Source organism: Gobio gobio (assembly GCF_949357685.1).
Source record: "Gobio gobio genome assembly, chromosome: 15".
In the NCBI taxonomy this organism is placed as follows: Eukaryota; Metazoa; Chordata; class Actinopteri; order Cypriniformes; family Gobionidae; genus Gobio; species Gobio gobio.
Window position 1 is genome coordinate 43,592,711 of NC_137108.1, and position 17,751 is coordinate 43,610,461.

At 38.7% G+C, this 17,751-nt stretch overlaps 1 protein-coding gene across 7 annotated transcripts in view; it reads left to right on the forward strand.

Annotated features, from left to right (window-relative positions):
* The window catches only part of otud7b (OTU deubiquitinase 7B), a 39,977-nt gene extending 23,146 nt beyond the window's left edge, over positions 1-16,831 (forward strand). Inside the window, exons 2-13 of one of the 7 annotated variants that reach the window (XM_079836375.1) lie at positions 316-499; positions 3,322-3,500; positions 4,322-4,492; positions 4,753-4,977; positions 6,557-6,658; positions 7,012-7,139; positions 7,468-7,574; positions 7,676-7,803; positions 8,045-8,194; positions 8,465-8,579; positions 9,389-9,473; positions 10,934-16,831. In XM_079836375.1, the coding sequence (XP_079692501.1) occupies positions 3,416-3,500; positions 4,322-4,492; positions 4,753-4,977; positions 6,557-6,658; positions 7,012-7,139; positions 7,468-7,574; positions 7,676-7,803; positions 8,045-8,194; positions 8,465-8,579; positions 9,389-9,473; positions 10,934-12,388 (2,751 nt within the window). In that variant the 5' untranslated portion in view covers positions 316-499; positions 3,322-3,415 and the 3' untranslated portion in view covers positions 12,389-16,831. Of the gene's footprint in view, positions 1-315; positions 500-3,321; positions 3,501-4,321; positions 4,493-4,749; positions 4,978-6,556; positions 6,659-7,011; positions 7,140-7,467; positions 7,575-7,675; positions 7,804-8,044; positions 8,195-8,464; positions 8,580-9,388; positions 9,474-10,933 lie in introns of all 7 variants that reach the window. The other 6 variants (XM_079836370.1, XM_079836372.1, XM_079836376.1 and 3 more) reach the window with 6 other exon arrangements.
* The last annotated feature ends 920 nt before the right edge of the window (positions 16,832-17,751 follow it).

A 17,751-nucleotide genomic window follows, 5' to 3' on the forward strand; every position in this document is an offset into this window, starting at 1 on the left:
ACCTCTGCTTGTGTGCGTCTCTGTGTCAGTGATCCTGCTGTCTTAAAGCACCCACGTGTTGGCAGCAACGCACGTTATGTAACCGACAAAAGCCCGGCTAGCCAATGCAGGAAAATCTGTTGGGTGCTGTCTGTTTACAATCCATCACCTAGGTGTCTCTGGCAAAAACCCAAATGATGCCATAATGATGTGCATGTGACGTTGAGATATCATTCAAATTGCCTTTAAGCTGACTCTGTAAACATGCCATTAGCCGTTTTGTTAGTCCTTTGTCCCTCAGAGATGTTAAGTTAACTTTGACTTTCTGTTTTCCAGGTTTTCACGCGCAGCATCTATCTCTGACCATTTTGCTTGTTGGATGGTTCTCAGAGCCTGGCTGCTGAGGGATGGGCTGTTGACCTTGTCCTGGGGGCCCAGACCTCTGAAACTGCTGTCCTGTTGTGTTTATTTGTGTTAGAAGAGGCTGACTCAATCTAACTAATGTTATGAAAGATGTCAGGTGAGTGTGAAGCAAGCTTTATGCTACTGAGTCATTCAGGGTTTTATTTAGCACTTCATATTTCCTTTGAACTTTGACAGGTACTGTTTTGAGTCACTAATCTTATCCCCACCCAGTGGATTTATTCTGATTAGCTGCTCTGGGCAGGAGCTCTTTACATGCCTAGAAATAATCAGAGAGGGATGGATAATCATGTTCCAGATTCAACCGATTCCCTTGTTTTTGCTGTTAGTCTTTCTCTAGTCGCTCTGCTATAGTTGCCAAACAAAGTCAAAGCGAGAGAGAAAGCAGCTTCCTCGCTGAAAAGGCCCTTTATGTCTGTCAGTGGCACAGCGAGCTGCCTGCCTTTTTTTGTTGGGCATAGAAGTGGGCAGGGCCCAGTAAGGAATCATGAGTCATGGGCATTATAATGAAAAGATTGAGTCATAGCTTTAAGGGAGGTGACGGCAGCGATGACAGGATGTACACCAGGGAGGAGTGATTTAAACTTTGGGACTTTTTGACTTGCAAAATGTTGTCAACTATATGTGACGTCTCTGATAGCAAACCCGCAAAGTGTGATCAGCAGCAACGAATCACTATTTAAAGCGTTCACCCAAAAATTAATATTCTGTCATTAATTACTCACCCTCATGTTGTTCCAAACCCGTAAGACCTTCGGTCATCTTCAGAACACAAATGAAGATATTTTTTATGAAATCGGAGAGCTGTCTGACCCCTCCATATACAGCAATTTAATTACCACTTTCAAGGTCCAGAAAAGTAGTTTTGCGTGACACAACAGAGGTGGACAAAGTACACAACTCCATTACTTGAGTAAAAGTAAAAGTACTATTGGTTAAATATTACTCCATTACAAGTGAAAGTTGTAGAGATAGATTTTTACTTAAGTAAAAGGACAGAAGTAATTGCTTTTAAAAGTACTCAAGTATCAAAAGTAAAAGTAAACGCATTATTTTATTATTGTTGCACTTTTGTATGCAAGCACACTGTTCCATCATGGTGGTTTAAGCTCCATCTGACATGCTAGCATATCTTGAACTCATTTAAATACTTGCTGAAAAGTTACAAAGCTCTTATCAAAGTCAAAATCATACTAGAAAAGAAAGGTTTCTACATTGTGTTTATTTGACAGGATTATGTAAAAACATATTTCTGAAAGGACTTCAGTTAACATTATTAGCCCAACTACGTTTTTGCATGCTAACTAACATTATTGTCGAACGTTACCTATGTGTTCGCGCTCTATCCATAAGGCTATGGCAACTTGTCGGGTAAATCTAGAAAAATCATTTGACCAACCATACTTCATACCAGTGTTAATTTTGACAGCAAATTTTGATTTAGTTTGTATATGATAGTCTTTTGACTATAACATTTTAGGCATCTGAATTGTTTTAGTCTAGTTTTAATTGACTATAATAAGATTTTAGTAGATTCAATAGACTAAAATGTAGTACTTGTGGTCTGGCGTCTGAGAGGCAGCTTTCTGTGTGCACTTTCGTGTCGTCGCACTTTTTTAGACTTATCTACGTCTGCTCTTCTGAATTTTAACTTTTAAGTATGACTATGGTTGCTTGAACTGTGTCTGGGAACTGACGCCTTCTATTTTGCCATCAATTGATTGGTGTTCAAAAAATACTTGGAAATCATTGAACTTCATGTGATCCTACAAGAGTGATTACTGATAGGCTGTCTGAAACAAAAACAATCACATTTTAAAGAAGAAAACAGATAATCCATTGACTTTCAAAGTGGCTACGACTTTCTACTTCGAGGGCCTTGATAGAAATGTAATGGAGTAAAAAGTATGATTTTTGTCTTTCAAATGTAGTGAAGTAAAAGTCATAAGTTTCCAAAAGAAATACTACTCAAGGAAAGTACAGATACTCAAAAAGTGTATTTAAGTATAGTACTCAAGTAAATGTACTTATTTACTGTCCACCTCTGGATTTCCCATCATCTAACTGTGTCATTCTTGTGCTGACACAGAGAAAGCATACATTATAGGCATAATTTGCTCTTCTTTGAGTTGCATTTTGAAAAGAAAAAATAGCTTCCCATCTTTGAAAAAGTACAAAAGAGAGACATAAACAAAATTGCTTAACACATCCATTTTATTCAGACCAAAATCACTTGAACGCACATGTTTGTAATTATGACTTGCAAACTTAGTAGGAGCTTCTCACAAGGACAAGGAGGATCAAGAAGTTAAAGCAATGTATGAAGCTGATTGGTATAACATTGATTGGTTAATGCTCAACAATATGAATGGATATGAGTGCATTTTTGAAAGATGCGTCTCAATAGATAAAAGCAGTAATATCGTGAAATATTATTACAATTTTAAAAAAAGAATAATTTTAAAAGCTGAATTTTCAGCATCATTACTCCAGTCTTCAGTGTCACATGATCCTTCTGAAATCATTCTAATATGATAATTTGCTGCTCAAGAAACATTTCTTATTATTATCAATGTTGAAAACAGTTGTACGGTTGAAACCGTGGTGCATTTTTTCCCCCTCCAGAAATCTTTGAATTAATAATTGAATCAATTTTGTAGTCACTGAAATAACAACATCATTTGGGACTTTGAAATGCACCTAAAACAGCTGTATCATACTTTCTAATGAACTGCAAATTCTCTGTAATGCAAACTGAAGCGTTCAGCTGAGCTCCACAGCAGAGGTCACAGGAATGGCATGTGACTGCTGGAGTCAACAGATCTCTGGTAATGTGCACCAATATGATGCACCGAGCCAAAGTTTAAGCATGGCCTCGCTAAGGATCGCTTCTGTTTGTTTTCCTCTCTTGCTCTTTAGGTGTGGCCGTAACGGTGCTTTTGCTGTGAGGGAGAACAGCTCTCATGTCTTTTCTCCCCTGATGTCCCCTTCTGCACTGTAAATTCATGATCACATGACTTTGGATATGGACGCGGTCCTGTCCGACTTTGTCCGTTCTACTGGAGCTGAACCAGGACTGGCCAGAGACCTGCTGGAGGGTGAGCCAAAACCATCCTGTTTCCCATTACCCCCTCTTTAGCTTTGATCCTTTAGTTTTGCTCCAATAGGATGTCAGTCTTTTAGTAGAGATGATGGATAGGGTGGGTGGCATGACCAAAATCTTCTATTGCTGTATGAGGGCTGTTACATCACTTATACTATAACATTAAAAATAAAAAAAATATCTACCAAAAATGTTTAAATATTACATAACCATGTAGTAATGTAAAAAAAAAAAAAAGATAATCCAATGAATTTAAATGACAAGTCATATCTAATTTTGTTCTTTTTATTTAATGCATAATTATTTACAAGATATTTAATTAATAAAAAATATAATAAATATGTCTGACGTCACTGCAAAAACATATTCACATTATGTAACACTAGAATTGTAAACAAGACTCAAAACTATATTCAAAAACAGATAGTTACGACTCTGATGAATTCTGTTTGAGTGAGCCATGTAGAATTTAATATGGCATCTACCCTGACTAAGATCTTTATGATTAACTGACTACAGGAGGGCAATAAAAGTGACTTAAGCATCTATATGAACATGTGCAGTAAAACCTTAACAAACCCAGCGCATGTTGCTTAGCAACACTGCAGATAAGAGGATGATTTCAAATATACATAGTTCTGCAGTATGCATGCTTTACAGTCAGTACAGACCAATATTTGCACAAGCTACTGCAGCAGAATGTGTCATTGAACATTGCTGCACCTAACGATGTTGGGTTAATATTTAAACTCCTAAGCAGTGGAACTATGACCTCTTATTTTCTTGCACACTTTATAATTGTGGCTCTCCTCACAGGAAAGAATTGGGACCTCTCAGCTGCGCTGAGTGACTTTGAGCAGCTGAGACAAGTGCACGCTGGGAATCTCTCATGCACCCTTGCTGAGGAGAGAGAGTACGCCTCCATTGAGAAAGAGATGGCACGAACGGGGCGGTCCCTTTTGCATCGCCAAGATGAGGTTGTGCAAGGTATGAAAAGCACGCCTCTCTGTGTGGCCTCACCTCAGTTCTTTAAATGGTGTTTCATAATTTATGCAAATCATTTACTCTGATCATGACACTAGTTGCATATGATGTCATTTCAAATCCTTGCCCAGTGTCACCTGACGAACATTGTTTTTCGAATTGAAAGGAGTGATAAGAATAGGTCGGCCAGATAATAGGTTACCAGTGTCTAGTTTCATATTCTCCAGTATACGCAGTAATCTGAACATGTATCATGACAGCAGCCACGGAGAAGCGACTGTCGAGGGGGATCTCTCACGCCAGCTCCACCATCGTCTCTCTGGCCCGCTCGCACGTGTCCAGTACGGGCGGCAGCACCGAGCCGCTTCTGGACACTCCGCTCTGCACCTTCCAGTTGCCTGACCTCACCATCTACAGAGACGACTTTCGCGGCTTCATCGAAAGAGACCTCATTGAGCAGTCTATGATGGTGGCATTGGAGCATGCGGGTTAGTCATTTTATTTCAAGAATCTCTCCTCTGACAGATCAACCAAATCTTTTTTATATTCTTAGTTTTATAGTCAGACATGTCTAACATAACATTTCTGTTAGCTGCATTATTTTCTACTGTCTATAGAAGTATCCTGACTAAACTGTAACCTCACAAGTTACTGATTGGAAATGCCCTACATAGGCAGAAACGCCATGTCATGCATATACTGGTTCTTGTGACGCACACAGGAGTGTGCCTTTAGCATGATACTCTAATAAGCACAAATATACACAGCACACACAAATAATGTGAAAAATAGTATTTTTAATTAGATTTAACTATTTTTTTATTGATAGTTTTGGATGAATTATGAATAAAGTATATTTGTGACTCGTGCTGGCAAAAGGAGTCGGAATGCGTTTGGGCTAATTACAAGCTACAGGCAAAATAAGTGATAAATGTTGGTTTTTTGTCGATTTTGAGGTTTTCACAGAAATTCGTTCATTAAGCCCCCGTCGAGCAATACCAATGCTCCAAATAGCAAAAAAGTATCTTTATTTGTTTATGTGTATGTTTTCTTAGAGGAGTACCTTTCCCTTGTCCATGAAAACGATCATACTCACACTAAGACGCCTCAGACAGCGTGTGCTCACGATATACACAGAATTACAGTATTTCAAAATATTCACGCAAACATTATCTGTTATGTCCTATGTGAACGTTTGGTTAACTGTTGGGGGAAAAACATCTGACGTGTAACATTAATTTAGATCCCTGTAAACAATTGTGGTGTCATGGAGAAAAAAAAAGTTTAATATATATTTTTACTATAGATATTTAGTTTTTACTTTGTGTGTCAAATTTGGTGTTATCACCAGTGATTTTAAGGTATGGTTGCTAGGTGATTTTATTTTGGAACATTCAGAAAACTTCAACTCGATTTTTCTCAAAATTTACTTTGCTGACTTTATCAACTTCTACAGGTGTAGCAAAAAATGTTTGATTCCAACAAATCATACATCATTTTGTAGGTTTTTTAAATAGAGAATGTGAAAATAATAACTCATTTTAAAATTTGCTCATTGCGACTCATTTTACCTACACGGGTCACATGGGTATGATTGATATTTCACTTGGTTCACCATCGCCCTTCCATTGCAGCCTACGTTGCAGCTCACTGGGTTTTGAAACAGAGACCTAGGCTGCATCCGAAATCGCATACTGTCTGTGTAGGAACTTCTTTTGAATAAGTAATTACTTTGTTACTGATAAAAAAGTATTTTCTAAATAGTATGGATGTGTGTAGTATGAATTTAATCTGGACATACTACATTCATCATGTTGAGAACTACCAGTTTCAGTCCTCCTGTGGCCTCATGGGATAGTTAAGTGTCCATTGGATGAGCACTTGTTGGAAATCGTAGGTCATCCAGGTACTTTTTGCATACTGTTTTATGAATAATGTTAATTTGTTTACATAGTGTTTTTTACCTACAGCAGGGAAGTATGCGATTTCGGATACAGCCATAGAAAGATTTTAAAGAAGTATTGTAGTGTCTGTAGCCAAAAATTTCAGAGATGTGTTTTCCAACAGGACGATTGAACTGGTGGACTCGGTTGGGCACTGGTTGTCAGAGTTTATTACCTCTGGCTACTAGTGGTGATGGGAACTGCCTGTTACACGCAGCCTCACTGGGTAAGTGTTCAAACTGACTTCTGATCTGCAAGTAATCAGCACAAAACAGATGAGTTTTTATTAAGTTTAAATGTATTCTTTCCAGCTTTCTGTTGGTGTTACATTTAGCTCAATGTTTACAGGCTTAAAGACGATTTATTCTTCTTGTGAGCTCGCGTGTCATTGAATATAGATATTGGTTGATATATCTTATTGGAGTGGCAGATTCCATACAGGCACTTTTAGTGTAAACGCTAAATATTGTGTCTAAAACAACAGTAAAAGGACTGCGTACTCGACTAGAAACCACCGCCAGATGAAATCTTAAGATTATTTCAAAAATTATGTTTTAAACATTGAACATTATAATCCAGGTATGTGGGGCTTCCATGATCGAGACTTGATGCTGCGGAAGTCTCTCTATGCACTGATGGATCATGGGCAGGAAAGGGAAGCTTTAAAGCGAAGATGGAGATGGCAACAAACCATGCAAAACAAAGAGGTTAGAGCTTTTTGCCTTTTGGTTCATTATTTTGTACAAAGAGATTGCAACATTTTACACTCACAAACAGCTATAATACACACTGCATAAAAGGTAACATTTCATTATTATATAAATAACATTAATACAAAAAATTACATTAATAATAGGGCCCGTTTAAACAGTATTACTGTTTTGACTATATTTGATTATATATGTATATGCAGCCTTTGTGAGCATAAGAGATTGAAAACATTAGAAAAGTCTTACCGACCCCAAATATTTGAATGGTAGTATAATTAGGAATATTTCAGCCTAATTATGTTTATGTTTGTGAATTTGGGTGCAGTCAGGACTGGTTTACACAGAAGAAGAGTGGCAGAGAGAGTGGAATGAGTTGTTGAAACTGGCATCTAGTGAACCCAGGATACACTACAGCACCAATGGCAGCAACGGGTATGTTGATTTCATCTGATTTTCTTTTCTTGATTTGTAAGTTGTAAACAGGTTTTCTGGAGTGTTATACTCATGCTGTCAGTGTGTTTTGTGTCCTGCAGTGCCGAGTCACAAGAGGAGCCGGTATATGAGAGCCTGGAGGAGTTTCATGTGTTCGTTCTTGCTCACGTGCTCCGCAGGCCGATAGTGGTGGTGGCTGACACCATGCTGCGGGACTCGGGCGGAGAAGGTAAATAAAGATTGAATATTCAGTTTTGGGTGAACGATTCCTCTAATGAGGGTAGTTTGATGCACTTTGGCAAAACTCCCCTCCCTTATGAATTAAAGCTAAGCTGCAAAAATTGCTCCATCAGAAATCTTCATGGTTTTAATATAACCCTGAGCACAGAAGCATATGACTCTTGCATCATCACAAAATGGTTGTGTAAAACTAAATTATGATATAAGCTGAATTTTTGTCACTTGTTTAGCTTTCGCACCAATCCCATTTGGAGGGATTTACCTGCCTCTGGAAGTACCAGCCAACAAGTGTCACCGCTCTCCTCTCGTTTTGGCATATGACCAGGCCCATTTCTCTGCCCTGGTCTCAATGGAGCAGAAGGACAGCTCCAAAGAACAAGGTGAGAAATGGTTTATATGTAGCAAGTCTGTTTGCTTTTTTTATGGTGTGTGCAGTGTGAAGCAAGACAGAACAAAAAACTGCAATAATTTATGCTTGCCAGAAAGTCTTTATCCGCTTTATGCAGCTTGTTTCTTCAAAGGTCTTTAGTGCTGTAATCTTAAGAGTTCAGTTAAAAACTGTATTGTGTTTGTAAATAAGCCAAAGTATAAATAAGTAGGGAAGTAGTGTGATTCAGAAAGGCACTGACCATTTGTTACCTCTTCCACAGTGGTGATCCCTCTGACGGACTCGGATCATAAGATGCTGCCTTTGCACTTTGCTGTGGATCCTGGGGAAGACTGGGAATGGGGCAAAGATGACAATGACAATGTGATGCTAGCAAGGTAGACATTACATTACATTACACTACACGTTGACTAGAAAGCCCCTGCTCATGCATTTAGTTACACTCAATGGACAACATTTCTGCTATGCTGTCTACAATTTAGACTCACTTTGGAAAATCAAGCATGCATGTTTACAGAAAAAAAGGCTGAAGCGAGACATTCACATTTTTTGTCAAAGCAATTATATTAGTCATTTTATCCATCCTATTTATGTGTGTTTATACAAATTGAAGGATGAGTTGAAATGATTTCCTTTGGTAATGGTCACAGATGCCATCCATAGATTCTGACATTCTTGTAATTGCTGTGTGTTGTGCATATACCAAATTTGCTCAGAAAAAATGTTCTCAAAGTATTCATATTATTTTGAGCACCAAATGACTCAGCTCTGACTTATTTACAGCAGAGTTCAGTAACGTCTGACCATAATGAAGGCATTAGCCATGTGGAGCCTGCTGAAACTGTGCACTGTTGGCCAACACTCAAGATTAGCAACTCTTGTTCTTTAATGCAGATTATTGCTAAATTCTTGCTATGAATGGAACACAGAGGCACTCAAAAAGCTCAGGGTTGCATCTGTAGTTCCCTCTTATTCACACATTTTTACCTTTGTTATTATTTGATATACTATTTTGAAATATTTCACTTGAAAATCTCTTTAAATAATTTTACTTTTGCTAATGTTATTTATGCTTTTTTCATGAAACATGCACATTTTGTTTACTTGTTTGTTATTGTCAAAGGCAGTTTCAATACCACTTATAAGTGAATATCAGCACTCTGACCTGCCTATTGTTTGGTTTCAGTGTAACCTTATCCCTGGAGGCCAAGCTCCATCTGCTGCACTGCTACATGACCGTCACCTGGCTTCCTCTGCCCTGTGAGGTACAGGTGAGCTTCTAGCGTGCTTTGCCATGCTAAGAACAATTGAACTGTTTTAGTAAACTGTCAACCAGACACCTTTGGTAAACTCTTTACTCTGACAACAAAGTACATCCAAAGCAATTTTATTTTCAGCACTGGAAAAATCATTTTTATGTCCTTAAGATAGTATATATGTATGTTATAAAGCTACCCTCGGATCATGATGTTCAAATTAATTATGTTTCTGATTAAACTGTCAAACTGGCATAGAGTGTTTCCATATCACTTCCTATATCCGAATATCAAAAACGTCATTATGTAATGACGATGATTCTTGCTGATTCTTTGTTCTAAAAGAAATTGCTAATTGTACACATATTCCAAATTATTTGAAAATGATTTTCTCTGATTTTAACACTTTTTATACATGCAATTAGACATGTGCCGGTAAACGGTAATACGATATACCGCAATAATGAACATTCACAATATTGTTATCGTGGGCACTTCAAAATACCGTGAATAATTATTTATTACGAATTATTCCGATTTTTAGAATGAATTTTAAGAATACTTTACCATCAACCGTTGAAAATGAAAAACACGTCAAAGAGGAACTCGCACTGATGTAAATAGACCGTGCATGAGCCGAGCACATGGCGTAATGAGGAGACGCTGAAGTGCACATTCATTCTCTGACAGCAGAGGGCGCTGACGCAACAGCAGAAACGCAGCCGTTTCCCCAGTAATCACATAACCTAATACATAATACTTAAAGACTTAAGGCTATTCATTTTCAACCTTGCATTTTATATTTTAATCTGGACTAAATTACATGCCCTAGATATTGTTTGAATATGTTCTGACTGTTGTTCAATCACACACTTTACAAGGTATTTAACATTAGTTCCTTCATTAACAAGCTGACAATGAAAAATACTTCTAAAGCATGTATTAATCTTAGTTAAATGTACATTTCAGCATACTTATTGTTCTTTATAATTCTTTTGCACTTTAATCTGTTTTAAATATTTGTTTACTTTAGACATGTTTGTGTATTGCTTTATTGTATTTAAATGTTTGGTTCTTTTGTTATAAGAAAGTGATTTAACCTGTTATAGTATGACAACACTTTTTTTGCAACTTATTTCAATATCGTGATAATACCGTATACCGCGATAAAAGCTTCAGCAATTAATCGCAACATGAAAATTTGATACCGGCACATGCCTACATGCAATATTTTACTATTGTTTTGTATCAAATGTATTCTTTTTATAATTTTTTTTTTTTTTTAATAAATACATTTCATATATAAGTAAATATATGACAGTGGGGGGCCTTCAGGTCAAAATCATTTTAAAAAAAAATTCAAAATCCAATTGCAAAGTCATTTTTGAACTTGTCATTCAGATTTGTACTGTACTCATTATCTGTATTCTAGCTAAATCATCTAGTGTCAATTATTTTTTTGTTTGCATCCACAGCAGGCCCCATTGGCCCAGCCAGAGTCACCTACTGCGTCTGCAGGAGAGGATGCCCGCACTCCGCCAGACTCTGGAGAGTCAGATAAGGAGTCCGTCAGCAGCAGTTCCAACGGCAATGGGGACAGCAGTACTACTGGAACCAGTGGGACAACAGGCAAAACAAGTGGTGGATCTTCCAGCTCCTCTAGCTCATCCAGTAACAGTTCAGCAGGGACGACTGGCACAATTGGAAAGGAGAAGGGGAAGAAAGACAAAGAAAAGGATAAGGACAAGAAACGTGCAGATTCCGTTGCCAACAAGCTGGGTAGCTTTGGCAAGAGCCTGGGCAGTAAGCTGAAGAAGAATGTGGGAGGCCTGATGACCGGGAAGAACGCAAGTGGAAGTGGAGGCAAACAAGAGGGTCAGGAGAAGAAGAAAGGCTCTCTGAGAGGTCGTAAGGGCAGTAAGGACAGCTCTCCCTCCATTCAAACCGGCTCCGAGGACTCTGGGAAAGGTTCACCCTCCTCAATAAGTGAACGACAAAATGGAAGCTACACTTCGGAAAGTGACCCTTTTAAGTACAGCTCGGATGTGAAAGTGAGTCTTAGCATCCTCCGATCCGCTATGCAAGGTGAACGGAAGTACATCTTCGCTGCGCTACTCACTACCAGCAACCGTCAGCCGTTCCAAGAGGAGATGATCCAACGCTACTTGATGGATGCAGAGGAGCGCTTCCGTGCCGAACAGGAACAGAGGAGGGAAGCTGAACGGAAATCAGCAGGTGGTCTTGTAACAACTAGTGGTTCTCAACAGAAGAAAGACGTGCCTGAGCTGAGTTACAGAAGTTTTGAAAGCAAAGAGGAAATTACGGATAACTCGCCTCCTACTTTTAACGCATTGAAGTCAACTTCTTTCAGCCCGATGATGTACTCAGGTGTGGTCCCAATCCCAAGGCCCACCTTCATTGACCATTCTCCTTCCCCAATTACACAGCATCTACATATGCATGGTTACATGGATACACGACGGCAGCTGGCAGGAGGTTCGCCGTCTTCCTACCCAGGCCTACCATCCTATGCTACCTTGCCCCGACACTGCCCCCTAGCACAGGGCCCACCCCATTCCCAGTACCACCCACCTTCCACCAGCTTGGGTAGCCCATCCCGTATCATCACCCCCTGCCTGGCGTCTTTTTCCCAGGAGCATGACCCAACTAACTACCCAACCGAACCTACCGGAGGCTATACAAATGGCTTACGGGACTTACGCTCTACTTTGGACAGTCGCAATGGGCCGATGCCTGTAAGGCATTACTCCTTGGGCAGTGCGGGTGGCCTTGCAAACCTGCAGTCCAGCAAATGCAGAACGCCTACCTGCAATTACTACGGCCACCCCGAGACGGGCAATTACTGCTCGTACTGTTACAGAGAGGAGCTGAAGAGACGGGAAACAGAGCCGGCCATCCACAGGTTTTGAATGGACAATCTCTGTCTCGTTTCTCTTATATAGGACTCGTTTGAGCCCGCCGTGTGAGCCACATCATATCCTGTTTGTGTGGATCTTGCTTTAAGACATGAGATTGGCCTTTCTGAACCAGGTTACTGAGACTCTGTGTCCACAATGAATGGGCATTGCGGAAATGGGACTGCTGTTGTGTTACATTTGCTGTGGCTCATAGGCAGGAGCTTTAAGCTCCTCCCACATTTGCTTGACGTGGTCATCCTCTTACCTGTCTCCTTGTCTCCTCCCAGTGGTGAGAATGTAGAACACAGGCAATAGACATTGAAACACAACTTGCTACGTTGCGTCACATGAACGTGCCGCGTACCCCAAAATACACATTAAACACAACCAGAAAATGCATATTTATATTAACTACAATTAATCAATTTATCAGCTACAATTAAAATAAGACTTGCCATATTGCGAGTGTAAGGCAACAACACTGTTAGCTTCGAGTGTTATCCACATTGGCACATTTTACTGTAACGCTACAATACTTTAATTTGCACCCATTTTAAAGCCATACCTAATTGGCTTAAATGAGCTAATATGGTGCTTTCTCGCCATATTATGATGTTCTGTTATGTTTAACTTATGGAACTGAACCTTGACAGACATAGGGTTCGTTTTAGGTCTTTACATGTCCTCATTAAAAATTGCAGTCATTTACGTTACAAAGTGTTTCTAGAACATTTAAAAGTGCAAAACCTTTAAAATTAGGGCAAAAAAAATTCCCTTTCTCAAGGAAAGAATTAAGACATCATTTTTTGGAAATGGTACATCATGTGGTAGTATTATGTTGGTAATATTAATAAATTAGTTCTAGGTACTTGCAGGTCAAAGGGGGCTGATGTTGAAAACAGTTTCTGACCTCTTCAAATGTTACTGCTGCACCAAATATAATGGTGTTCCTTTATGATATTGGGGTTAACGCGTCAGCTTCCATCAAATTCACTGGACACAAGATTATGGATAAGAAGCAGTATCGCCCCCAGAGTAGTTGCTGCACCAAATCAAGCACTTTTCTAATGTTCAGAGGTTGTGCATGTGGGTTTTGGATGTGACGATGAATAGACTGTTATGTTGCTGTGCTTCTAGTCTGGCGGTTTGCTCCATTCTGGAGGCGGAGCTTGCAGTTCCACCCGCGTGGAGTGCGGAGGTCAGGGTTCGGCTGTAGGTGCCACTGTGTTGTGCGCAAGCTCACTTGTTTCCTAGTTGCCTTTTCAGTCTTAGTTCAGTCCTCCTAGGAGGATTGTTGAACTGAATTTCTACTTTTGTTTGGTTTTGGATTCACAGTACTGATTATAGCGTTGTCAATATATTTGTGGACGTTGAGGGATGCCAGCGGATCTCTCAGTATCTGAACTACACAATGCACCGTGAGTCGCGATTTTGTGACGACACGCTTTCAAAATCCTCTGATAAAGCCAGCTAGTTGTACAAGTCAGCCAGAAATTGAAAATGCTGTCATTTCCTCACCCTTACATGCCGTTCTATGACTGGGAAATAGGAAAGTAAATTGTCTTTTTTTCATACAATGAAAGTAAATGTGGAGCATACAACTTGTCATTATTCACAGAAAGTCTTGCCCTATGCTCATGTACTGACAAATTTGACATCAGTGATGACAAATGGCATTTGGTGTCTTGCAATTAAGCACAACACGCCAATGTGGACGTGCGAATGTGATCTCCGTTTTCTCTGAATCTGAGTGTAGGTGAGACTAACCCGTTTGCACGTCTTACATGTTAGATCATAGTTGAGAAGTTGCCTAATTTTAACTAAATGTTTAGTTACAGCATTTTGCTCAGCAGTTAGTCCCATTCAATGTCATTGTATGGAAAAGAGCAGTCTGGACATTCTGCTAAACATCTCATTTTGTGTTTGACAGCAGAAAGAAAGTCATACCGGTTCAGAACGACATGAGAGGGAATAAGTAATGACAAATTCTTTATTTAGGGGTGAACTATCCCTTTACCCTCTCATTGCTCATGTGAAATGGGCTTTTAGTACCATAAGAGGATGTTGCTGCTGTGATTATGTTCATTTGATGTGGGTAAGTGTTCGTGTACTGCAGATGTAGAGCTGGTGTCGTAGCGAACTCCTTCTGCTTCTGAAACACTTCAGACGTTATCAGTCGTATGCAAATATTTGTATAACTGATCCAATGATCCCACATTTGCATTAATGATTCGCACGGTTAAAAAATGTCAGGCTATCCTAACAATTTCAACACACCACCTTTTTTTTAAAGCGTAGATTCGTTTTATTCAACCTTCACTCCACTTTTTTTGAAAATAGGCTCATTTTCCAACTCCCCTAGAGTTAAACAGTTGAGTTTTACCGTTTTCAAATCCATTCAGCCGATCTCCGGATCTGTCAGTAGCACTTTTAGCATAGCTTAGCATAGATCATTGAATCTGATTAGACCGTTAGCATCTCGCTCAAAAATGACCAAACAGTTTCGATATTTTCCCTATTTAATACTTGACTCTTCTGTAGTTACATTGTGTACTAAGACCGACGGAAAATGAAAAGTTGTGATTTTCTAGGCCGATATGTCTAGGAACTATACTCTCATTCCTGCGTAATAATCAAGGAGCTTTGTGCTGTACCATGAGTGCAGCGGCGCAATGATATTACGCCTGAAAATAGGTTAATTTCCGTCAACATAACCAACATGACAACCTGCTTGCACAGAGAGTGTGCTGGGGATTATTTCCAGGCACTGCGTAATATCATTGCGCCTGCTGAAACTGCCTGATCAAAACTCTTTGGTAATTTTTTTGAGCGAGATGCTAACGGTCTAATCAGATTCAATGATCTATGCTAAGCTATGCTAAAAGTGCTACTGCTACACCTGTAGATCGGCTGAATGGACTAGAAAACCGTAAAACTCAACTGTTTAACTCTAGGGGAGTTGGAAAATGAGCCTATTTTCAAAAAAAGTGGAGCGTTCCTTTAAAGCACTAAATTATTAAATCCAGCAAGATGAGAACATAGAGGGTTGATAGTTTCATTTTTTTCCTCCCTAAATGCAAGATATTTGACATGTTATTCACTCGCTTAACCAATAGATGGCACACTTGTTTAAGTTTTTTTTTTCTCTTCATTATCAGCCCTATTTCTACATCAGTGCCTCCCTAGTGACCTTTTGAGACTGGCTCAGATTTTCAGTGTAAATAAGGGACAGAGGACGCTGCTGCTGCTGCTGCTGCTGCTTTTTTCTTCTTCATTTGGTCAGGCACATTTGATAAAATGCAAGCAATTCACTTTTTTTGGTCTTATGTATGGCATATACCATTTACCCAGATTTCCACTCTGCTAAGTCGCAAAAAGGAATTCAGCGTGTGCGTGCGTGTGTGTGTGTGTGTGCGCGTGCGTCTGGTAAATTGTGCTTTTGCAAACATATTGCAGCTTCAAGGCACAAACAAGAGGAAACTGTCAGTGAAATGACAGCTACTCTCCTTAGGAGTTTGTTCTCCTTCCAATGTTCTCGTAGTTTGCGTTTAACGGATCCATTTATTTAACAAATGGAAAGGCCACTGGGCCACCCCGAGCGTTGGACTTCAATAAGAGTGCAGACATTTTTGTATTAAGAAATAAAAAGTGTATAAATGCGTTCAAGTTATTTTTGTAAATCAAAAGCAGTTTTCCAGTGTTTTTTAAAGACGAATGTATGCTGTAGGGCCGTACCCTGAGTTGAAGTCAGCTGATTTGGTGGCGGAGTCAGTATTCTGGTGCGTACGGCGCCGTCTGACAAGAGAAGCCTCTTAAATCAGAGAGTTTCTCGTGAACAAACGAATTTCTCCATCAGTGATCTGACAAGGTATGATTTGAGAATATATATTTGTAGTAAGATTTTTCAAGAAGCCTGGGATGTTTAGTTCTGAAACTAGGATGTTCTTTCTTACATGGCTAGTTGTCAAACAGACGGGCCTCCTGAAGTTTCCTAATTTCCATTTCTATTTTAAAGCTACTTAATCACATTTTGAGTACATTTTTTAATGATGGCGGTGTGGTCCGCCATCAGTTTTCACACACTAAATTCTCTTATTTAATACAGTGGGCTTTGTTTTACGATGACGTAGCTTACTTACTATTTTTCTATGGTATGTTTTCATGGATGTGACAGAGCTACAGTCGTCAGCATTCTCGAATTTGCATGAGACTGAAACTGTTGCATGTACAGAACTGGCAGATGCAATTTATCTAATCATATTTGTGCATTACTTCTGGCTAATTGGGCGATTTTGTGTTTGTTTTCAGCCGTTTTACCTTTCTCTTTGTTTGAGAGGTGACCCCAGGCTGTGTGACAGTGCAATCTAGGTGGAAAGAACATCTGATTTTTATGTTAGTTTTATTTTATTTTTTCTTTTCTTTTTGCACCGTTTTAATAAAATTCTCATTGTATTTAAACAGTTGTTTGTATTTGTTTTATTTTACTCTGTACACTTGACTGTGTAATAAAAACATCTTGTGTTCTAACTGTGACACAAGCTTTCAGCTACAGATTCCTACAGTCATGGGAAATTTAATGGGAATTAGTAAGAGCTTAATTTGCAAAATAATAATAAATAATGGACATTTCTCAATGTGAATATACATTTTACTGCTTGGCTCTAAATAACATAATACAATAATTTAATGCAATCTCCATTTTTCCAGTAACCCCAATGTCCAGCCGTGTTATTTTATCATTGAGATGGCCTACTAGTTTTTATAAATATTTTTTTGATCGTTTTTTTTTTTTTTTATATATATATATTTTAATTTTTAGCCATTTTTGTTGTTTTTGTTATTGGTTTTTATAATTCTTTTTTCTTTTTTTAATATATAAATAAATATAAAAAATATATATTTTTTTGTATTATTTTATCAAGTTAAATTAAAATGAGAAATACTGAAATAAGTTTTTTTTTTTTTATTTCAGTTAATGTTTATTTTATTTAAAGTAACAAAAGAAATGTGTTATTATGGTGTTCGTTTTAGTGAAAGGTAAGATTTTTAGATTAAAATATCCAAAAACCACTAACAAACAATGTTATATTTTTTCACTTATGTAATGACCCTGATGCCTATTGCATGATGAACAAACTCTGGGGTTCACAGTATGTTTAGATTTGACAAAAAAGCCACAAATCAAGCCATGCTTTAGATCAGGTTCAGCGGGTTCACAACCCTCTATATACACGTTTCTCTGTCAACTCAGGTTTGATCAGGAGTTCGTGATTTAAAGGGTTAGTTCACTCAAAAATGACATTTCTGTCATTAATTACTCACCCTCATGTTGTTCCAAACCCGTAAGACTTTAGTTCATCTTCGGAACACATTGA